Source organism: Hyperolius riggenbachi, chromosome 6 (genome assembly GCF_040937935.1).
Source record: "Hyperolius riggenbachi isolate aHypRig1 chromosome 6, aHypRig1.pri, whole genome shotgun sequence".
NCBI lineage: Eukaryota > Metazoa > Chordata > Amphibia > Anura > Hyperoliidae > Hyperolius > Hyperolius riggenbachi.
The window spans coordinates 233,132,273-233,157,365 of NC_090651.1; the positions used below are offsets into that span (position 1 = coordinate 233,132,273).

Below are 25,093 nucleotides of genomic sequence, written 5' to 3' on the forward strand. Positions count from 1 at the left end.
CTATATGTGATGTGACTGCACCCGGCCCTTTTGCATTGTGCTTTGTTGTGATTACTTAATACTTTCTTTCCCTGAAATTAAGACATCCCCTGAAAGTAAGCCCTTGCAGGAATTTCGAATATGCTCAAAATATAAGCCCTACCCTGAAAGTAAGACCTAGCAGCAGTAAAGGACATGGGAGGCACTAGTGGGACACGGGACACAGGAGGACAGGGGATAGAGGGGGACACCAGGAGGACACTTAAGGTACTAGGGGGACATTAGGGCACACAAGAGGTGGATCTAGCAGAGGAAGAGGCGGCACAGTGGGAAAGGCAGAAGCTTACAAAGCACAGGAACTTGTGAGTTCATAGAAATATAAGACATCCCCTGAAAATAAGCCCTAGCAAATCTTTAAGTGCAAAGATTAATATAAGACACTGTCTTATTTTCCTGGGAAACATGGGTAGTTGTGCCCAGTTGAGCCATTTGTCGATTGGCCCTTTTTAATATAATTGTTGCTGTGTAAGGTTTGGATGAATTGTTGGTGTTATGCAATCATGATGGATCACTAAACAAGCAATATTGTTCTGTCTCCTGCTCATCCATCACTCACCTGTTGCTCATTGTTCTTTGCCACCCATTATTGTTCTCTGTCTCCTGCTCGTCTATCATCCCCCTGTTGCACGTTGTTCTTCCCCACCTTTAGGGCCGTTTCCACTAGCGCAGAAACCGGGCCGAATTCGGAGAGTTTCCCCGCAGGCAAATCGCTCAGGGAAACAATGGCGCCGCCGGCCGAATCGCTTACCTTGTGAATCAGGCAACATTGCCATCAGTTTCCATGCGGGAGGCTGCGAATCCCATAGACGTGCATGGCACGGCTTATGGGATTCGTTAGTGTTCCCGTAGTCCAAGAAGTGCACGTGGCACTAGTGGAAACGGGCCCTGACAGAACAGGACAGACTGTTGGGCTGTAGCTGAGCAGCATGTCTTTACTGCGTACATTCATAAACTTGTCATCCGGAAAAATCTGGATGATGGTAATTGAATATCTTTTTCTTTAAGAGTGGTGGTTGTGTTAGTTGGGCTGTTGTGGTTCTGCCGCCAGAGGTAGGTGTGAACTTTCTCAGGGTAGATTTTCTAGGTAAATCCCATTTTTGATATTGGATCCTTCAGCAAGTTGGATTTTGAAGGATTGGCACTTGGCCATTAACAGTACAATCCTGCAGTCGATTGGCAGAAAAACATATTGATTCCATTAATCTGATAATACTGTTGCGATCAGAAATAATTGATCGGCTGTGGGATTGTACCGTTAGGCATAGCAAACAGAAATTCCGCTGTAGGTTTCAGAGTTTAGGATGGCTTGGACAGTTGATTTTTCTGGGCTCTACAAGGACAGTGAAAGGAAGATGTGAACAACTGAAGGCATAAAGTTCAGAGATTCTTTGTTAGGGCACAAATCCTGATTGTAAATGCCCCCCATTATTCTCTCTTAACCCAGTGCCCAAGCAACTGCATATGTGAAACTTCAGAGACAAGTTTTACAAAGTCCCACCAAAAAACTCTGCAAAGCTTATTTGTATTTGCTGCTGAGGATTCTCATTGATCCAGTCGAAGAAACCAGTAGGACCCCTCTGTGACTTATTCAAATATACCAGGGCTATGTCAGTTTGTGCCAGGGAAGTCCCAGTACAGGATGGCAGGTGGTGGTGCTGTGTAACCAAGATAGAAAAAATACAGAAAAAGGACAGAAGCAAGAAAAAAAGAATAGAATATTGGAAAATAGACATAAATTACATAAATACATAAACTGAACCTAAATAAAATACTTTGGAAACATGTTAACTTCATTAAAATACTATTTTCATGGTGTCAGTTTTTTATTTAATAATTAGCTTAAGACCCGGTGTTGCCCGGGTAAGTATTTGATTTTTGTTGGGTCCAACTACTTTTTCTAATCTTAACCCAGTAACTCAATGACCACGTTTGTGACCTCTGGGGTCCTTGGCATCAATAGTGTGAGAATGGAAGCAGTTTAAACTTTTCCATTTAAATCAAGCAAACAAATCGATTGGCTGTTTGTGACTCCGTCATCTAAATTTGTACTGCAGTCACCCAATGACTGATTGTAGCAGGTTTGAGGACTCTGCCATTAACAGTGTAAGAATGGCAGCATTTGAAATATGCCTCTTGAAAATCAATAAGTGAATTCTGATTGGCTGTTGTAGGCTCCACCCATGTTCCTGAATATTAATCCCAGGTGAGCAAATGTACCAAGTTTGCAAACCCTGCCACTAACAAAACGGCTGAAATCAATTAAACAAATCTGTTTGAATTTGCACCCCAGTTATCCAATGACCAAACAACTGTAACAGCTTTGAGGCCTCAGCCATTAACAGTGTAAGAATGGCAGCAATTTAAATATTCTTCTTCAAAACAAATAGGTGAATTTTGATTGACTTATGTAGGCTTCACCCACTTTCCTGAGTTTTTAACCTCAGTGATCAAGTGACCAACTGTGCCAAGTTTGGGGGCTCTGGCATTATTACTATAAGGATTGGTGCCTAACCCTAACCAACCCCCCTGGTGTCGCCTAAAACTATCCGCCGCCCGGGTGCTGCCTAACCCTAACCACCCCTCCCTGGTGGTGCCTAACCCTAACCTCTACCTCTGCAGAAACACCCTTTTACACAAAAAAACGATAATATCTTTGAAAACGTAAAATCTGTACATACAAACAAAATAATATGACAAAAACTATAATGTTGCAAGCGTCTAAAACAATAACATACTTCAAAAACTCTAATGTTCCAATGTTGTTAACGATATTTATCGCGGTGCCCTTTTTTCTGATTTTTTGTCGTATTAATGATAATTGCATTAACCACTTGCCGACCGCACGCTTATACCGTGCGTCGGCAAAGTGGCAGCTGCAGGACCAGCGACGCAGTACTGCGTCGCCAGCTGCAGGCTGATTAATCAGGAAGCAGCCACTCGCTCGAGCGGCTGCTTCCTGTCAATTCACGGCGGGGGGCTCCGTGAATAGCCTGCGGGCCGCCGATGGCGGCTCGCAGGCTAATTGTAAACACAAGCGGAAATAATCCGGTTTGTTTACATTGTACGGCGCTGCTGCGCAGCAGCGCCGTAAGGCAGATCGGCGATCCCCGGCCAATCAGCGGCCGGGGATCGCTGCCATGTGACAGGGGACGTCCTGTCACTGGCTGCACAGGACGGATAGCGTCCTGTGCAGCACGGATCACCGGGGGGAGAGGTAGGAGAGGGAGGGGGGTGAATGTCGCCGTGGAGGGGGGCTTTGAGGTGCCCCCCCCGCAACTAGCCTGCACGCAGGAGCGATCAGACCACCCCTGCACATCATCCCCATAGGGGGGAGAAAAGGGGGGCGATCTGATCGCTCGGGATACACCCTGATCTGTGCTGGGGGCTGCAGAGCCCACCCAGCACAGATCACAACAAACAGTGCTGGTCCTTAAGGGGGGGTAAAGGGTGGGTCCTCAAGTGGTTAACGTCTATGGCGGCGCCCTTTTCGTCCACTCTCAGCCGTTGCCCTTTTTTCCTGCTACCGGGCCAATATAGAGCTGACAGACTTTAACTCTTGTGACTAAATCTATCAAATGTCTATGTTTTCAACATTTCGGCTCTAGCACCTTTTGCACTTTTATTTGCTTATCATTTGTATTCAAAGATCACTAATAAGTTTCCTCGCCTTTGTTTATTACTGTGTCTGTTTCCTGAAAGTCAAACAATTGTATAGAGCTCCTCAGTTGTGTTAAAAGGTCATCATAGCGAAACTGTTCCCACTCAGACACCCAAATAGTCAATTGTGTAATAAATGTGGCTTAAAGCCATTAATATACTTTACACCAAGAAAGATCACTTTTCAGAACCTTTGCTTGACAGTGAGCAGAGGTGCAATAGGTAGATAGACCCCCTGCTAGCAGCATTTCATCTGTCATTTCTCTCATCAGAGAACCAGTCCTTTTAGACCACTATATGGTCTAGGTCAGTGTTTCTCAACTTTTTCGACCCAAGTACCCCCTTCCGCAATTCAGTTCCAGCCAAGTACCCCCCCACGTATATATATATATGCGCGCACACACGCAAATATATATATATATATATATATATATATATATATATATATATAATATATTGCACCGCAGGTATAGGTGCCCCCAGTATAGATAGATAGCCAGGTATAGGTGCCCGCTCTCAGTATAGCTAGGTAAAGGTGCCCCCAGTATAGCCATGCATGGGTTGGTGCCCACAGTATATATAGGTATAGGTGTCCTCATTATAGCTAGGCATGGGTGCCCCCAGTATAGCCAGGCATGGGTGCCCCCAGTACAGCCAGGATTGGGTGCCGCCCAGTATAGCCAGGCATGGGTGCCCACCAGTATAGCCAGTCATGGGTGCCCCCCAGTATAGCCAGTTATGGGTGCCCTTAGTACAGCCTGGCATGGATGCCCCCAGTATAGCTAGGTATAGGTGCCCCCAGTATAGTTAGGTATAAGTACCCCCAGTATAGCCAGTCATGGGTGCCCTTAGTACAGCCTGGCATTTATGCCCCCAGTATAGCTAGGCATGGGTTCCTACAGTTTAGTCAGGCATGTGTGCCCAAAGTATAGCCAAGAGGGGATGCAGCGCAAAACGGGGGAGCATGCCCACACATAGCGGCGGGGAGGGGGGTCCACTCCCCCCCACCCTTCACCTTGGACACCCCCGTCAGTGTTTCCCCCTCCGACACGCATTAATAGCAGCGGCGTCAGTGGCATGGTAAAAGGAACGCACACGTACTTCTGCGTTCCATGCCGGATGTCCGATCTTCTCTGAGCCTGACACTACTTCCTGATAAACAGGAAGTAGAATCATCGCTGAGAGATAAGGACCTCTGGCGTGGAACGCGGAAGTAAGTCTGCGTTCCTTTTACCATGCCACCGCCGCCGCTGCTATTAATGCGTGTCAGAGGGGGAAGCGCTGACGGGGGAGTCCAAGGTGAGGGTGGGGGGGATTGGACCCCCCTCCCCGCCGCTATGTGTGGGCATGCTCCCCCCGTTGAGAAACACTGGTCTAGGTCACTGTACTACGCCATCTTTATGTAGATCAACAATTATTTTTTTAAAGATCCTCAGAGCATTCTCTGCCATGAGGTGCCATGCTGAACTTTCAGTGACCAGTCTGTGAGTGATAACACTACATTTAACAGACCTGCTCCCAATTTACACCTGAGACCTTGTATCACTAAAAAGTAACGTGACCCTGGGGAGGAAAAATGTCTAGTTAGGCAGAATTTTTACATTCTTCACTTAGGGATGTACTCACTTTTGTTGCTAGTGGTTTAGACCAGACTTTCTCAACCTTTTTACCTTGGAGGAACCCCTTATTTTGCAGGTGAATCCAAGTTGCAAGGATTGTCAGCACACCAATCTCAAACGCACATAATATTTATTGTGCCAGTTTCCACAAGATAGACCAACAATTGTTTCGGGGGCCACGCAGGGTCCCACTTTATCAAGGCATGTGGTTACGTGGCATATTCACGTCACTCGTTTTTTATATCATACAAACAACACAACCCCCCACCCCAAATGAGTGACCTCATAACAATACCACAGTGATTGACAGTTGTAAACATTGTACATCTCTCTAAGCTTGCTCTTCATCTAGCAGACATGCAGGTCAAAAAATCAGTGTAGTGCACACAGTACTATTTTGGCCATCGATCTTACCATTCCAATCTGCCCCTGCTACCCCAGGTGTCGCCAGCCGTCACTGTCATCTGTGCCATTTGAATTTGGCACTGCCCCCCGGCCGTTATGTCCACAACTATACAAAAGCATTCCCAAACCGTAACCGCCGTTCGTCCGGCTCTGGGCGGGGTTCGGATTTATCTCCATTCCCCCTGTGACTCCAATGGCCAATCAGAGCATGCCGCCATGCTTCCTGCGGCCGCCTGCGATCACGTCACAGTCTGCATGACCGCGCCGGCCAATCAGCAATTGGACGCATAGCACACCTCTCGTGTCCACATTATGCGCTCCAAACGTCGCACGCAGTGCGTTCCACCCATGGGACACTTCCCTGGTCTACGTCATGCGCGTCAAAGGGCGCACCAATTGCGCTCTACGCATGCTAGACCTGCCCACTTAGGCATTCAAAACGTGTTGTCTGGGCAACCTGATGCAACACCATGCACTGTGTGTGCAGATGCCTGATGAATGGCCACTGCCATAGCAACCTGTAAACAGGCCGACATAGCACGTGTATTTGCCATGGCGACCTGTAAATATGTAAACAAGTATATGCTTTTAAATCTATTGTTACAATTATAGATCTTGTTAATGGTATGATGTGGACACTCTAGCCTGTGGGGAAAATTTGGATTAGCACTACAAACGATGCCCAAACTGGTGTAAAAAGGAAAAACTCACCACCTGGCGGCACAGGGGCACTCTTGAAGGGAAAGATCAGGCTTCAAAAAAAATTAGGAACCTGCAAGAGAAAGAAACAAATGTTGTTACAACCTCATCTCGCTATAATGATTGCAGTGCAATTAAAATCATACAATTCCATCCTGCAAAAAATATTTTTTCTGTTAACATGTCAATAAATGTTCTGTGTAATTATTATAAATGTAAGTGGATTATTACAGTTAAGGCCTCTAGGAGCCAAAGTTCCCATTTCAAAAATCCAAAACGCCTCACGCTGCAGGAGTCTTTTCTCCCAATCACCTCCCCTTTTAGGTTTTTTTAACTTGTTCAATGACTACCCCTCTATTTTGATGAGCCCTATGGTTATTTTCTACACAGTGAATTGCCACCGGCTTGGTATAGTCCAAGTTCTCATTTTACTCTTTTGCTGCCCATGCCATCCTTATATCACTGCCGTGACGTTGAAATCGTTTTTTGAAGGGATTCATTGTTGTCCTATGTATGCAAATCCACAAGGACATCTCAACATGTAAACGCAGTGGTCTGTATTGCAATTTAGGTACCCATTCATCATATACTTCTTTCCACTGTTAGGATTATGAAACACAGGTCCTGTCATAATAGAGTCACAGACATTACAGTTATGACATTTATAAAATCCTTTCTTTTTCGAAAAGATAAATTCCCTTTTATATTTAGATTCGGGGTCTGCCTGTACCAGTAGGCCTTTCAAGTTTGAACTCGATCTATAGGCAAACATAGGTTTCTCTCTTATCTCTGCCGCTAGTGTGCGATCTGAAGTATATCCATGTTCTTTATGGTTGCTTGTTTAACCTGACCAGAGCCCTCATTAAACGTCTGAACAAATGGTATTCCTTTTTCGTTGGTAGTGGGAGACCCTGCGTGGCCCCCAAAACAATTGTTGGTCTATCTTGTGGAAACTGGCACAATAAATATTATGTGCGTTTGAGATTGGTGTGCTGACGATCCTTGCAACTTGGACACTGCCTATGTCACTTCGTCAAGCACCCATAAATAAGTGGATGGTGTGCCGACTTCTCCTTGAGACTTTGCTTTTTTTATTCTGCAGGTGGTCTGGTCTTTAACCTCTTGAAGACTGCAGTGTTAAACCCCCCAAACGACCAGGCCTTTTTTTGCTGAAATGGCCACTGCAGCTTTAAGGCCAAACTGCAGGGCCGCACAACACAGCACACAAGTGATCACACCCCCCCCTTTTCTCCCCACCAACAGAGCTCTCTGTTGGTGGGGTCTGATCGCCCCCCGCATGTTTATTTTTTTTATATAAATATCATTGTTGGTGATTTTTATTTAAAAATCACTGTTTGTTTAAATATGTTCCCTCCCTCCCTGCAGCCAGCCAATTATGGCGATCGGCTGTCATAGGCTTCTGCCTATGAGAACCGATCGCTCTCTTGTCCCCCAAGGGGACAGCCGTGCGACACGGCTGTCCCCAGTACAGCGCTGTACACAGATAACAGTCTCCCGAGCGGCAATACCCGCTCGGAGACTGAAGGCGGGGAGGAGCTCCGCCCCCCAAGCAGGAGATCTCCTGCATTAGCTGGCCCCAGGACTTTACGGCAATTGGCGTTAGGCGGTCCTGGGGCTGCCGCCGCGGCCACGCCCATCGGCGTGACGCGGTCGGCAAAAGGTTAAAAGCTGGTGTGGCTGTTTATGTCACTACCCCCTATTACAGTGCCCTTCATTATAATTTCTCCTTATTGTAGTGCTTTTTATTAACATACTCATTATATTACTCTGACCCCCAATTTAGTGCTTCTTTTTACAGTACCTCCTATTATAGTGTGCTCCCTTTTATACTTCCCCCAACCCCCACAATGGGGAAAAATGCCCAAACATTGGGGTTCCTTTCTCTGGTTGAGAAAGCCTGGTTTAGAAAATAATGGCTGTGTGTTGAGTTATTTTGAGAGGACAGCAAATTTATACTTACTTTATACTTAACTGACTACTTTACATTGTATCAGAATGTCATACAGTGGCTTGCAAAAGTATTCGGCCCCCTTGAAGTTTTCCACATTTTGTCATATTACTGCCACAAATATGAATCAATTTTATTGGAATTACACATGAAAGACCAATACAAAGTGGTGTACACATGAGAAGTGGAACGAAAATCATACATGATTCCAAACATTTTTTACAAATAAATAACTGCAAAGTGGGGTGTGCATAATTATTCGGCCCCCTTTGATCTGAGTGCAGTCAGTTGCCTATAGACATTGCCTGATGAGTGCTAATGACTAAATAAAGTGCACCTGTGTGTAATCTAATGTCAGTACAAATACAGCTGCTCTGTGATGGCCTCAGAGGTTGTCTAAGAGAATATTGGGAGCAACAACACAGAAAAGAACACACAAGACAGGTCAGGGATAAAGTTATTGAGAAATTTAAAGCAGGCTTAGGCTAAAAAAAGATTTCCAAAGCCTTGAACATCCCATGGAGCACTGTTCAAGCGATCATTCAGAAATGGAAGGATTATGGCACAACTGTAAACCTTCCAAGACAAGGCCATCTACCTAAACTCACAGGCCGAACAAGGAGATCGCTGATTAGAAATGCAATCAAGAGGCCCATGGTGACTCTGGACGAGCTGCAGAGATCTACAGCTCAGGTGGGGGAATCTGTCCATAAGACGACTATTAGTCGTGCACTGCACAAAGTTGGCCTTTATGGAAGAGTGGCAAGAAGAAAGGCATTGTTAACAGAAAAGCATGAGAAGTCCCGTTTGCAGTTTGCCACAAGCCATGTGGGGGACACAGCAACCATGTGGAAGAAGGTGCTCTGGTCAGATGAGACCAAAATGGAACTTTTTGGCCAAAATGCAAAACGTTATGTGTGGCAGAAAACTAACATTGCACATCACTCAGAACACACCATTCCCACTGTCAAATATGGTATTGGCAGCATCATGCTCTGGGGGTGCATCTCTTCAGCAGGGACAGAGAAGCTGGTCAGAGTTGAAGGGAAGATGGATGGCGCCAAATACAGGGCAAACTTGGAAGAAAACCTCTTGGAGACTGCAAAAGACTTGAGACTGGGGCGGAGGTTCACCTTCCAGCAGGACAATGACCCTAAACATAAAGCCAGGGCAACAATGGAATGGTTTAAAACAAAATGGCCCGGTCAAAGTCCAGATCTAAATCCAATCGAGAATCTGTGGCAAGATCTGAAAACTGCTGTTCACAAACGCTGTCCATCTAATCTGGCTGAGCTGGAGCTGTTTTGCAAAGAAGAATGGGCAAGGATTTCAGTCTCTAGATGTGCAAAGCTGGTAGAGACATACTCTAAAAGACTGGCAGCTGTAATTGCAGCAAAAGGTGGTTCTACAAAGTATTGACTCAGGGGGCTGAATAATTACGCACACCCCACTTTGCAGTTATTTATTTGTAAAAAATGTTTGGAATGATGTATGACTTTCGATCCACTTCTCACATGTACACCACTTTGTATTGGTCTTTCATGTGGAATTCCAATAAAATTGATGCATGTTTGTGGCAGTAATGTGAAAAAATTTGGAAAACTTCAAGGGGGCCGAATACTTTTGCAACCCACTATATCTTCAGTGTTGTCCCATGAAAAGGTATCATAAAATATTTATAAAACTGTGCAAGGTATACTCACTTTTGCGAGGTCCTGTACACACTTTGCTCATGCCTTCATGATGATGTAGGGCAAATTAAAGGAAAAAGAGTAGGGAGCATAGAGTACATCTGCATGTAATGCAACAGCAGGCAAAAATGGCAGAGGACTAGAGATGTCTGTACAGCCATGAGACATATTACAAATGACTGTTCCATGTGACTGACATTTCCAGTGTGAGCATGTTTTTGTTGCACGGTTTTGGCAGACCAACTACGGAAGAAAGTTCAACAAAGCAACAATGTATAGAAAAACTTCATTTACAGCTAGGTGATGTTGCCATGGATGCACTACACTTGCCTGCTGATCAATTGAAACAATTCAACCAAACAGATTGTTTTCTAGAATCTAGAAAGATTTTTCATTGGATGCGGTCTTCACTGTTTGTACATCAGATGGACAGTAGATCCAGAAATGGTTAAGGGCTGGTTCAGACGGACGTTTGGAGGCGTCGCGTTCGTTGATGTCGCGGTGGTGATGCGTTCGAGCTTTCAGCAGCGTTCGCATTGCGTTCGGATGCGGTCGCGTTTTTTCTTCCCCTAGGGGGACATTACCCGTCGCGGTTAACCGCCCCTGGAAGCAACATGTAGCTTCCAGGGGCTCCTTGAATGCCAGTGAAAATCAGGACCCGAACGCCGCGTTCGTGCAAACGCACGTAAAAGCTTGGTACAAACGCTCCCATTCACTTGAATGGGAGCGTTTAACGCCAAGCCCCGAACGCTGGCAGTAAACGCTCTGCAAGCGTCCGTCTGAACCAGCCCTAACATTGGCTGTTTTGGCCAGCCAAATTATCCTGTCTGTCGTTATCTTTAAGTTGTGTACACATACACACGGTTTGTCAGCCGAAGGGATTTGTACTCGATCTTTTGTCTTTCATGTTACACAAAAGATTCAACCTTTAGATAGAGAGCTGACTATGAGCGCTGGTCATTTAAAAATCACAACATATTTAAAGCTATAACTTGTAAATGTAATTCTTATTCAGTGCCAGATTCAGTAAAAGTTAATGGCGCTCTCTTCAATAACATTATACTAGAGAGGCAGGACTTCCACACTAATGGCTGTACCAGAGCCCATCCCCCTGCATGCACTCTTCCACAAGAGACAGTTGCTACTTGCAATCTGGGGATAAACTATATGGCCCATATGCAATTCACATTTCCACAGCTTGTCATAAAATGCATTTTAAGCCACCAGCAAGCAAGAAAATACTCAAAATAAATTTGATAGTACTTTTTCACCAACTTTTTGGTACTTTTTCAATTGTAAAATGCTGAAAATTTAGTTTAAAGAGAAGATAATAATGATCATCTAGGACAGTGGTCCTCAAACTAAGGCCCGTGGGCCGAATGTGCCCCTCTGAGGCTTCTTTACCGGCCCCCCACTCACAAAATGTATAACTTATAGATGTGGACCGCTGCATATTTAAATATTGGCAGCCCACATATAGAATAACAGTGCTGGCACCACCCTTTCACATGGAAGCCAGAAAGAAGTCATTCACTGGCTTCCAATCATTCACTGTTGTCCAATTGGGCAGCAGGTTGTCACCCGGGTATGCTTCTTTGTCTGGCCTGCAAGGACTTCTTCTGATTGTACTGCATGCTTTTGCAGGCCATTTGGTGATATTATGGCTCACATATGACTTGCTATGTTATACTATCTGCACATGTTAAAATGGTCTGGTTAAATGGGAGACATTAGGGCTGCACATGTTAATAGAAGCTGTCTACAATACCTAGGTACAATTTAATGTTTCTCTACATCATGTTATGTATACTCCGGCCCCCTAGCAGTCTGAAGTATGTTGACCTGGCCCTTGATTGTAAAAGTTTGGGGACCCTTGATCTATGAGATAATACAGGTGAAAAAAATAATTGCATCTGGGCCCAGGTGTTTTATCAGTGGCAAAGCTAGAGATTATGGAGCCCCATAGCAAAACTTTCATGAGGCCCTCAGATGTTTGCCATCATGAGGAATGCCACCTGCCCCTACCCTATGGATATGGTTTGATTGGGCAATTTACATTCTCGTGCAATCTAAACTGCACACAGTCCAAGGGCACTAAGACAAAGTCAGAGGGTGGAGGAACACAAGAAATGTAATAGTGATCTCATCAATTACCATTTGGCCCCCTCTGCTCCAAGGCCCCATAGCAGCTGCTATGCCTGCTATGGCTATTGCTACGCCCCTGTGTTTTATGCTAGGTACACACTATACAATTTTCTGTTAGATTTACCTGCCAGGTCGTTTTTTATCAAACATATCCGATCTTAATTCAGATCAATTTTCTGATCGATTTTCGTAGAAGTGAACGAAATCACTTGGAATTAAGATCGGACATGTTGGAAAAATCGATCTGGCAGGTAAATCTAACAGAAAATTGTAACGTGGGTACCTAGAATAAAACACAGGGATTGTACACACAGTATTACAGCGCTAGGGATCAGTCAGTCAAATATAAGCGGTGCACGCTATATACAGTCATCAATCCTGAGTTTCAAACCAACATTTCAAATAGCTGTATTCAGTCCATGCATCCGGGGGTCTACTTGCTCCTGTGGTATCCCTCTGGACATAGATACACCTTGAATACAAATAAAACACAGAATAATAGTGCAGACTATTTAAAAAGGCTGACACCCCACTGGTGCAAACATATATGCAGGCTTACTACACTTGTGAAGGTAAGGGGGCGGGAAACACCAATACCAACAACAATCAGACGCTTCCCTCAAGTTGCCTAAATCCTCCCTGCTCACCATCATGCAACCAGGTGAGAGACTGGCAGGGTTGCCTTCAATCAGCATTCTTTTGTATGCAGTTAATAATTCACTAGTGTTTGCCTATTCAATGTCTCTGTCCGTATATCAACCTCAAAACAAGCACAATTATCGCCAATGTGTAAAACCATTCATTTAATAAACCTTATAAAAGTAATGCGCGTACATGATAAAAACTTTAAAAAGCATGTCACAAGAATAATACCGATCCCCCGGTCTATTAATTGCCATTCTTGAATTGAACAGATGTTTAAAAAATGATATCGTGTGTGGCCACCTTTACTCTCCTATTGTGACTATGAGCGCTGGTCATTTAAAAAACAAAACATATTTAAAGCTATAACTTGTAAATGTCATTCTCATTCAGTGTCTGATTCAGTAAACGTTCTTGGAGTTCTCTTCATACAATATACTTTTATTATTATTATTTATATAGCGCCGACATATTACGCAGCGCTGTACAGTGTATATATATATATATATTGTCTTGTCACTAACTGTCCCTCAAAGGAGCTCACAATCTAATCCCTACCATTGCCATATGTCTATATTATGTACTCTAAGTACTGTAGTCTAGGGCCAATTTTAGGGGGAGCCAATTAACTTATCCGTATGTTTTTGGAATGTGGGAGGAAACCGGAGTGTCCGGAGGAAACCCACGCAGACACGGAGAGAACATACAAACTCTTTGCAGATAGTGCCCTGGCTGGGATTCGAACCAGGGACCCAGTGCGGCAAGGCGAGAGAGCTAACCACTACGCCACCGTGCTGCCCATACTTGAATGAAGATGTTCTCATTGTCATTCTTATTCAGTGCCTGATTCAGTAAAAGTTCTTGGAGCTCTCTTCACACATTATACTAGAATGAAAATGTTCTTATCACAGTTCAGGAGTAATGAATGTGTTGTTATATTTGCAGTGATTAGTACAATGTTTTTTTATTATCACTGAACAAATTTCCTGTTGCAAGAGAATGAAACATGTAAATGCTGCCTGGTAGTTATTAACATATTTGCGTGTTGTCATGCAGCAGATTGCTGGGCTTCGATAATGCTATGCTCTTTGCGGCTAACATATCCTGCTAATTGCCCTTGACTTTGGTACTTTGGCTGCTTGTTCTTGTCACAGAAGAGTGAAAACAGCTGTAGGGATTAATGACAAACAGTCTGCCTGCTTATTACAAGGTTGAGCACTTTCTGAACTGACAATTCCTGGAAAAGGAGAGAAAGGAAGCAAGATTAACTGCTTAGGGGGAGCTTGGCAGTTCTGTGATCACTCTCTGCTTTGAAACAAATACTGATATGGGAGATTAAAGTGCAACTCCAGCCACAGAAGATAGGAAGGACATCTTTTAGTGTGTCCAAGCTCAAATCCAATAGCCAATAAATTCAATAATGATGTACATTATGCCAATTTCAGTTTTCGTATTCAGCGGAGAAAGGCAGCGCTACTTAATACAAACTGCATCCGAATGACTAGCTGCATGAGTGTGCAGAGCCTACTATTAGACAACATGCACACCCTACATTCAAATTATATGCAGCAAATTACCATTAAAGGACATTGGTTTTGATAATAGTTTGCATGCAAATTATCAAGTACTTGACCCTCCCCCCACAATGAGGTCAGCCTCTGTGGGAGGGGCCCTACCTCTAAAAACATGCATATGCATAATCTGATTTTTGTATGAGTGACCATGTATTTTGCTATTCAATTAAAGGTATTACCCACAATGACAATTCTTTCTGTCTCTTTTCATTCCTAGAGTTTGGTCAGTATAGTGTCCAACTACTGCTATTCTTAAAGTGAATAGTGATTGCAGCTTTTACAGTATGGAGAAGCAGGAGCTAGCTGCTTCTAGCTAATGTGGCCCACTTCTAAACAGAGCTTAAAAGAGTTCTGTATCAGCATTTCATGAGCATTAAATCAAAGTGAAATTGGCATAATAACGGGTTATTGCTGGAAATACAGTATAAGAGAGAGGTGGGCGATGTACTTCACATGTGCTGGAGATGCCCAATAATACAATAAAAACTGTGGTATGATTGAGAGAAGTTTGGGTAAGGATAAGGATATGCAAATGATAATTTTCCTCTACCTAAGCATGCAGCACTGTTTGGAATTCTGGCACAAAAAGAGACTAGAGAAAGTATGCTAATTAAATAAATTGGTACATTGATAGTGAAAAGTATGAATGCTGAATCCTGGAAGACCTCAACATCTTCCCCCTACATGAGTGGACAGGCAAATATTATGAGGATTCACCCAAAGAAGCAGATGAGGGTCTGTCCCACCATTAGACAATATAAAGGAAAACATTTTTGAAAACATGCTGAGGAAGAGAGGGGAGACAAACTGTTATAGAAAGGCTGATATAACAAAGAAACAAACTGTATAAGTAAGTAATCCAAAAACAAATCATTGGGGCTATACATGAGGTACAGTAATCATAGTGTATGTAAATTTGTGACCCATTGGAATGGTGATATAGTAAACAGAAAGTGAAATAATTGGTCTGTGGACACTACTGGAAAAAAATTACCTAAACAATATGCCGAATGTATAGTTTGTTGGCATAGAATCTAGAGAATTCATGGAAGTGTTATAAAGTGAGTTTTAAAAATGTCACCCTAAGTGTACTTAAAGAGGAGCTGTCAGCCATACTATCTCAGAAAAAACAACACATATATAAGTACATAAATACTTGCTCTACTTACATAACATATGTATTGCACTGTCCACATTTTGATTTTAGTGATTTTTCTATTGTTAAAAAAAAAAATCCTTCTTACGATTCTCCATTTTAACTGTGTCCATTTTGAAGCCAATCCTGATGTAATTTCCTCCCTTACTCTCCTCTGCCTGATTGTGTATGCATTGCCTGCCCTCCTCCCAGTCTTCAGGCACTCCCACCCAGCTCTGGAATGGATAGTGCATTGTCTCAGCATAAGAAATATTGGCCAATCAGAGAGGAACAGAGGTGTGGGAGGGAAAAACAGGAGGGAAAGAGGCTTCAGCCAATCAAGCTGCATTAGTTAAGTCTGAGGGGAAAGTAGAGAAGCAAAAAAGGACAACCCAGCATGCCCTGCAACTTCCTTTGTGCGGCAATGTACCAAATAAGAGTCAGGTAAACTGGGGAATGATCATTTATCAACAAGAAAAGTAATAGTGATTTTTAACTTTTGAATTGCCTGGTAAGCATCTTTATTACTTGTTTACCAGATAAAAATAAAGAAGTGATTTTTGATTTTATGCCCGACAGTTACACTTTAATCTTTTGCCTTCAATAGCACCTGTCAGACAAATTAGCAGGTGAACCACTTCAAACATTGTATATGATGGGATCAGAGGCAGCAAAAGGATAACATATATATATACTGTATGTCATTTTGATGACAATATCTTCAGTGGGGAGGCAAGTGTTACTCACCCTTGTTTTTATCATTTAATATATATGTTACGGCCAGAACCCGAAGTTTGGCCAGAACTAGAAGTGGCCGGCCACTTCGGGTTCTGGCCGGCCAATGCGCGAACTGGCCGCTGCGCTGCGGCCAATGTGAGAAATGAAACAATTCCTGTAAGGTTTAATGTGATGTTGTGGCCGCAGCGCAGCGGGGCAAAATGTATCACACATCTTTACTTTATTCAATGGCATTAAGCCGCCCGGCTTTTTCCTCTGCCTCTCTCTCCTCCCCCCCCCGCCTCTCTCTCTCCTTCTCTTTATGGGCACAGCCGGGCGGGGACACGCGTGTCCCTCCGGAGTCGTTCGTCGCGGCAGGGGAATCCTGCCGTTCTTGCAGAGCGGGTGCTGGCAGAAGCAATGTCTGCAGCCTCCCCGCTCTGCTCTCCTGCCGCGAGGAACGACTCTCCTGGACACGCGTGTCCCCGCCCGGCTGTGCCCATAAGAGAAGGGGAGAGAGAGGCGGGGGGGGGGGGGGGGAGGAGAGAGAGGCAGAGAAAAAAGCCGGGCGGCTTAATGCCATTGAATAAAGTAAAGATGTGATACATTTGCCCTGCTGCGCTGCGGTCACAACATCACATTAAACCTTACAGGAATTGTTTCATTTCTCACATTGGCCGCAGCGCAGCGGCCAGTTCGCGCATTGGCCGGCCAGAACCCGAAGTGGCCGGCCACTTCTAGTTCTGGCCAAACTTCGGGTTCTGGCCGTAACATATATATATTTCACAAACATAACACTTCCATCAGTGATACTCAGAAATATATGAGAGTTTTTAATGTATTTTTAAGCACAAAAATATAGTTGGAAAAAAAAACCAGAAAGCAAAAATGAAAAAATATCATTATACTCAATTTATTTGATATCAGCAAAGCATGACAATTACGTACAGATAATGAAAAAAAAATTTCTGCCCACATAGGACTAATGATAATATTTGTGCCTGGAATTGTGCTTTAAATAACCTGTTTTTGCATACTTAATTCCTTCATCTTTTCTGTTGATAGGTAAGGAAAAATAATTTTGTTGGGCAATTTTATCTGCATCCTACTGCTGCAGTTTTCCATGTACAGTAGATCACATTCCTCTCTGCCTTTTTACCTGGGTGATTAGCTGCACATTGCGGATATAGAGAAATGGCCCAGCACATGCTATGCCTGGAACTATTTATATCAGAATTTCAAGGAACTCTCAGCACTCCGGTCTTTTGCACCAGCCTTATATATATATTTAGGCCAACTGATGTCACAGAGAGCCCTGGGATCTTAAAAGTAGCACAGTAACAAAAACAACAGAGATGGCTTTACACTGCTCGCAGAATCACAGATACTGGGCATAATACTCACCACCCCAAGATATTACACAGGACAGAAGTCGCCCATTTCTGGTAAATGCAATTTAATTTTTCAGGGCTGGTTTTCACACATACTGTTGGATCTTTGCTGCAGTAGTAATCTAAACTGATATAAATTAATTATTAATGTTCTAGTTTCTTAGCTTTAGTTTCAGAACTTTACTCTTTCAGATTAAAAGTTTTTTTTGGGGTGAAAATTCTCTCTTCTTTGATGAGAATAAGAGAATAATTGCTTTTTTAAAGTAGATAATAACTAAAAATGTAGGAATTGCAACAAGGCACCATATTCAAACACATAATTAGTCTAGAAAAAAAGTGATTAATTTTTTTAAATATTTTCTTGAAACCTAATTGTGTTTTTAAAATCACATTCAATTTCTAGCAAGTGCAGCGATGCTTGCGTGTTAAGTGCTAAACCAAAACAAGGCAGGCATTTTCTAATCTACAGATAAATATATATATTATACATTATAAAGCACAGAAACTTATAATATTGCAGTTTTTGTTTTTTGTTATTTTATTTTATGTCAAGAAAATTCAAATTCTTTTAGCTCTTCTAGAGAAATAATTTATTTTCCTTTAATAATGGTGATTGATACAATAAAAAAGTTTGGCTTTATTTTAAAGTTTAATTTTTAAATATAATAGTTCCATAATTTATCAGTTAAGTATTTTACTGATTGCTAATGTTACTGTTTTGAAAATAAGAATATTAATAATGTGGCTTAATATTCTGCTGCATCAATTACAATACTTTTGATACTTTTAAACAGTAAAATAACAGTAACATGCTTCACTGATACTCGTGTCGGCATCCAGTCAAAACATGTAAATGTGATCCTGTAGTATATCTACAACGTTTGTGAATATATTATGTACTATAAAAGTGCAATTTCTTTTTTAAACAACACTAAGGGAAAAAAAAACAGGAAAAGGAAATAACAGTTGGAATTTACATTGCATTTTCAAAGTAAATTAATTGTGGTTTATGATAGTAATAAGCTGAAGTGAATAAACACATCTTATGTTCTTGCATGCCTGTCCATTTTCACTCTAACCTGTCAATTTGCTGTATTGAAGACTTGATTTAAGAAGCTTAACTTAACTAGAAATGGTCATGTATTTTGTTATCAGCTGCCAGCAGTTGCTCCTTTGGGTTTTACATAGTTACATAGTTATTTTGGTTGAAAAAAAGAAATATATCCATCGAGTTCAACCAGAAAAGAAGTACAACACCAGCCTGCTCCCTCACATATCCATGTTGATCCAGAGGAAGGCGAAAAACCCTTACAAGGCATGGTCCAATCAGCCCCAAAAGGGAAAAAAATCCCTTTCTGACTCCAGGTGGCTATCAGATAAAATCCCTGGATCTTATCTGACCTTGAGGCATAGAAAGGTGCATTGTATTATAGAATACGTAGTGGAAGTCTGGAATGGCTAAAGGAAAGAATACTGGACCTTATTTGTTAAGAAAGCTGAAATATTAAGCAAAGGTGGAGTTTTTGTTCAGAACAAGTCAAGATTCAGCTGTTTAGGATGCTATTACTTTTGCTGGTTAGTTGCTCTGCATTTGCTTAAAGAGGAACTGTAGTGAAAATAATGTCATTAATAAAATTGCTTATTTTTTTACAATACTGTATTCCCTCATAAATTATTTAGTCAGTGTTTGCCCTCTGTCAAATCTTTCATCTCCCTGATCTACATTCTGAAATCTATCACAAGTGGTGGCTTCTTTAGTCTGTCAGGTGATCTCCACAGAATGTTTGTTCATTGAGAGTTCTAATGCCAGTACAAAATATAACTGGTCTCCCAGAATGCTCGGGGGAGGGCTCTCTGAATTCCGCATAGCTAATAAGCTTTGGCTAAACATCACTGGGAGGGTAGGGCTACATTCATTTTACATCAATATGTAGAAATAGGAAGTGTTTATGGTGCTGAACCAGGAAAATTACTGTAAAAGTGGGTATCCCGCCTTGGAATTTTTAATGTTGTGGTTTTTGTGTTACAGGATCTCGAGCTGTCAGTGCTCAAAAAAACTAATCATGCCTGGATGTTCCTCTTGTGATAAACTATCCCTCACCGGTTCCATTGTTCGTAAACCCACGATGCATCGGTATATCAGCACTAAGGTCCTGCTTGCCGAAGGAGAGGAAAATCCATTTACTAAACATTGTCGCAACTACGAGGACATGTACAGGGTAATTGACTATGATATGATGACTATGATATGGAAATTAACTTTGTGAGGCTTCCATTAACAAGACCAGTCACTGAGTAATGTCTTATTCATCCATCAGTTTTATGCAGGTCTTGAAATTTTACGTAATTCTTGGCTAAGAACAATATCAAGCTTGTCAGCTTTAGGTCATTAAACTGTCCTTCCAGTCAAACATGGAGGCTAATTAGAACTTTTCACCTGCCCAGCCATAGGAGAAAAGTCCCTATTGCTCGCCTGCCGCAGGCTTCTCTCAGCATTTGGGAGCCTTCTTTACTAAGTAGACCCCTCATTCCAATATTTTCAATAGGTGAAAGGAGTTATTTTTCACCCCCTACCTATTTATTGTAAAAATAAATTAATTAAAAAAAAATCAATATTAATACAAAAAAAATGTTTTTTTCTTCATTTGTCACTTTTTCTTCTGTCTTGTTCTTTAATTTGCTTGAAGTCAGGGGTATTACTAGGATACATGCCTCCTTCCCCCGCAAAAACTTCCTGGGGTCCCATGCTTAAACCCGCCCCCGCCCCCAAGTTTGGCCTGTCTCTGTTACCCCTGTGTCCTCCTTAATGAGAGCAAAGCATTGTCACCGTGGCTCTGCTACCTTTTCTGCATTCTGCAGTGCAGTAGGGTCTATCCGATTTCATATGCAAGGCCTCAGTGTCATGTGACATGCACCAGGATTTACGGAGGAATGCTGGTGCATGCTCACGCACTGTAGAATGAAGAGGCAGAAGCGGAGCTGTGGTGATCTACTGTGCTGCTCTACATAAATGGGATAGAGAGAGTGATGGGGTGATTGGCCCCCTTGATCCGTGTCCCCCCAGGCTGTCACCGGAGATTTTGTTGTGCCCATGCTTGCAGTGTCACTTTCCAGCCACAGCTCCCTGTTGGACTACCACCACAACTTGTTGATACCCAATGCTTCTTTGCTGGGCACCTTCGTTGTCCACTACTCCATGCCAGGCTCCCCTGGCACTGTCGCTCCCCCCAAACTTACGCGCTGTCCTTTCAGGATAGTAGTCACCTCTGCCGCTCTTCTATACAGCCTAAAACAGGAACCCCAGCAAGAAGCATATTCAAAGCTCCTTATCATTAATTTTAGTAAAACAGATGAGCGGTCAAAGATTCCCCTGGAAAGATACTGTGTCTGCGTAAAAAAAATATGGTCTGTTCTTGACAGTGAGTGTTTAAAGTAAGTGCTGTGGTTATACTGTTTAACCACTTGAGGACTACAGTGCTAAACCCCCCTAAAGACCAAGCCATTTTTTACTAAAAGGGCCACTGCAGCTTTGAGGGCTCGCTGCAGGTCCGCACAACACAGCACACAAGTGATTCCCCCCCTTTCTCCCCACCAACAGAGCTTTCTGTTGGTGGGGTCTGATTGCCCCTGTTATAATTTAAGTAGGCCTCAGTTATTTGGACTGAGTTAGTCAAAAAGGCTTGATGAGCAGACCTGCCCTTTAAGGGGATTTTCTCTTAGAGAGAAAATCTGCAGTTCTGTCAGCAGAACTAGAACATACCAGGAAGCTGTTTTATGGACAAGGCCGCAGGTCTCCCTGACCTGGGCATGGAACAATAAACATCAGCCATGTTTTGTAAATATCCACATTCCTGCATGTATGTCAAATGTCTCATTGATTATTAATCGAGTAGGTGTGTATGATGACACCACGAGTGGGTCCACCAATAGTCTGATTTAGGGGATGGCGAAGATGATGTCATATTTAACTCTTTCTTAGTCGGTATTAAAACGGAGGTGGGCGATCAGAGCTCATTCTGCTTCTTACTTTCGCACTAGCTCGCAAGGCTGACTGGGACCTCTAAGTATGTTCTTCCTTTCTGTAATCTGATATAATGTATGCTGTACATAGGTAGTCTAGATGTAACATAGAGTAGATACAAGAAGACCTGGGTACCTTCAGCAGGAAGGTACTCACGCAGCTGTAACGCAACATGGAAATCTGCTTTGCCAGGATATGATGAACTGTAGTTATCTGTATTTCTGTTTCTTGAATAAATAACGTAAACTTTGAAGAAGCCTGAGAAAGTCTATCTCCTGCTTGCTGTGTGGAGAGTCAAGTGATCTCACAGTCTGTGAGACGCAAATGTAAGATGTTAATGGTGTCGAAGCAAGGTGATATAGAACAGGTACTAACAATAGTGCCGATTTAAACCCTGATTGAACACTGTCTAGCAGTTCAATAGCAGTTCAAGCAGACAGGGGCCGGGGGCCGTAGAAGTTTTCAAGATATTCCACAGCAAAACAAGCGGAATAGACGCGGACTGTAAAGCTTATCAAGCTGATACTGATAAGTGGTGTGGAGAGTGTGTGGGAGCCAAGCACACGGCTGCAATTCGAGAATATCAGCGGCGAAACTCTTGGACGTTACACTGTAACTGCATGTGCACACAGTTACAAGCCTAAACCTGGGTCGGAAGGAACCCTCCGAGGCTACGGCTCGCAACTGCCGCTGGAGATCGATCCGCTGTGGGGGAAGGTGGATGCCCCCACTGACGTTCCGGAGTCCACAGACGTTTCGCGGAGGGAAAAAGTTGCGGAATGCTGATGAATTGCGAAGAGTCTGCAGATCAGGCACGTATGATTTACGTTGTTATATTGCATTATCTTTATTGTACAAGGAGAGGATAATGTGTTCTGTGTTTTGTGTTAATTGCAGCATGGAGGCTGCGGGCTTCTCATCTCTCCCGTGCGTGGTGGGAGGGGTGAGGATAGGAGCAGCTCCGATGTAAATACATAGTGCTGTTTTCAGAGTTTATGTGCTTTGATTTTTCTCTTAGGATCCAATGTTCCTGTGTTCATACTTACGTAGTGGTAATATACGGTTTAGAATGTGGTTACATCCACAGTTGTCGCAGGCATGTTTTCTTTCGCGGGTCAGATGTTGATTGGGTTTGTTTTTTTCTCTCTCTTTCTCCTCTTGTTCCTTTTTTTGTCTGTCTTTTGCTCTCATTTTACAGAGAAGATCTGGGAAATGGGCCAGAGGTGTGTGGGGGGATCCCCCGCAGCAGGAGATAAGCCAGCGGTGTTTCAGTCTGTTAGTACTGGTGGGGAGGGAGAGGGGATAGAGAGGAGCGTAGTGGAAAAGTGTAGTGAGAGGAGCAAGCTTATCTCGTTCCAGTCAGAGCTGCATTAAATGTCTGCATATGTTTAATGTTGTTTAGTCAGCTAGGGCTGATAAATGTTCGTCTCAGAAGTACTAGCTGTTAATGTGGTTTAGAGTTCACAGCACGCTCTAGTGGGTCTGAGCTCTGTCTGTGTTAAAGCAGATAGTTGTGAAGAGAGAGAGCTTTCCAGGTTCCTGGGTGATTCTGAGGTAGAATTGCAGCTGGGACAAAGTTTCTCCGGTTTTGAAGACAGTGTGTGTGTGGCGGAATTTTTTTTGCACTGTGTATCGATGCTATGTGTAATTAGGCATAAAATGTTGTTCTGTGTGAATTTGTTTTTTCTCCTAATGTTTATAGGATTAAGTGGTTGCTACGGGAGATTGATAGCAGCCATCTTAGCTGGCAGTCCAGGACTCAAAATGGCGGCAGTGGAGAGGGCCCGCCCCCAAGAGTCATGGCTCCCACACGCCATGGCAGGGGGGAGGAGGGGCTGGGGGATCCACGTCACATCAGGCTGTGCTCGCGGCTCCGGGCAGAGCAGCTGAAAGGGAGGGGGGTAGAAATACAGAGACATTCTACTGAGTGTCTCGGTTCTCAAAGTATTTCCCCAGAAGTTTTTCCCTGGGTCCATGGAAAGGAATGCCAGAATATGTGCACCAAGCTATTACTGTAAGACTAGCATGGTCACGGATAGGAAATGTTTCCCAGCTAGGTGCAGGGAGACAATGAACAGCGCAGATCAGGAATGGGTCTGTACTGAGTTGCTTATGGGATTATTCCTGTAAGTGGGGCACCTTAATGGGTGTTGCAGCATGAGTTCCCAACAGTGCAGCAAGGGGGTGCCGGAGTTGGAAAAAAGGGAGTTGACCAATCCGGGTTTCCGTCGCCGCTGCTGCAGAGCGGTAACGTTTTTTTTCCGGTTTTTGTCGTGGACAGGGCCAGAGCTTGACTAAGAGGTCTATGCGGGGCTGGGGCTGTTTTTTGTGCGTTTTTTTTTCGTCCACTGATTGGTCAAATGTTTTTTCCAGCTCCTATCAATTGTAGCACAAAGAACAAGAACTGACAGCAGTTCATGGGGCAATTATACAAATGAAAGAATTGCCATGTACAGAGTGGCAGCGTATCAGGACGGTGTTTGCCATATGACTACCTACCAAGTGGGCAGTCAGGGATCTGCATACAGGCATGTGACACTGGTATGCTTAGCCCTGCACCCTGTGTAGTTTAAGTGCAAGGTGCTCCTTCCTAGTCCTACAGGGAGGCAGCCATTTTTTTGTAGTTTAGGTAGTGGCACGGCAAACATTGATCAGAGGGTACCACACACAGAACTTCTAGCAGAGCTGGTATCGCGATGAAGTTCTAGATAAGTTAATGCGGAAATGAGTAAGAGCATTGCAGGCTCACCTGCAAAGCAGCAACAGGTGTGGCATCCGTAATCTGTGCATGCGATGGCCGCGTATGTACAGATAGGGGGGATGTGGAAGGAGCCTGCAATGAGGTGAGAGCTTCCAAAGGTGAAGCGAGCTTCCAAAGGTGAAGTCCGCGGGAGCATATTTTAAACAGGTAAGTACTGAGGATAGTACTGAGGTAGGGGGGTGAAGTTTAACTCCAATCTACCAAAAAGAGTAAACAGAGTTCATGAGATGAGAACCATAAAGCAACGAGATCAATTACGATATATATTGATCAATTTAAAGTGTACAGAGTACAAGCCGCAGGGCGAATCCCAAATCATTAATAAGAATTGATTTGTTTGTATTTTGATTTCAGGAGTTGGGCAATATGGAATCGAGACAGCTGCAGTGCTGGCAGCAAAGATGGAGATGTCAGTCGGATAAGCGAAAGGTTCCAGATGCCAATCTAAGTTTGGAGAAACACGAGATTCCTGAAATTGGAAAGAGACTAAAACACGAGATTCCTGAAATTGGAAAGAGACAAAAACACGAGATTCCTGAGATCGGAAAACGTCTAAAAAAACTGACTGAGCAAAGCATAGTGCCAAGTGCTAATGTTTTTCTTTCCCAAGGTGGTGCTTTTATAATGA

General features: G+C 43.3%; 1 protein-coding gene across 9 annotated transcripts in view; it reads left to right on the forward strand.

Moving 5' to 3' along the window:
* The window catches only part of RNF207 (ring finger protein 207), a 128,957-nt gene that overhangs the window by 81,012 nt on the left and 22,852 nt on the right, over positions 1-25,093 (forward strand). For all 9 annotated transcript variants that reach the window (XM_068240514.1, XM_068240509.1, XM_068240512.1 and 6 more), the window contains one exon: positions 19,713-19,902. In XM_068240514.1, the coding sequence (XP_068096615.1) occupies positions 19,713-19,902 (190 nt within the window). The remainder of the gene's footprint in view (positions 1-19,712; positions 19,903-25,093) is intronic.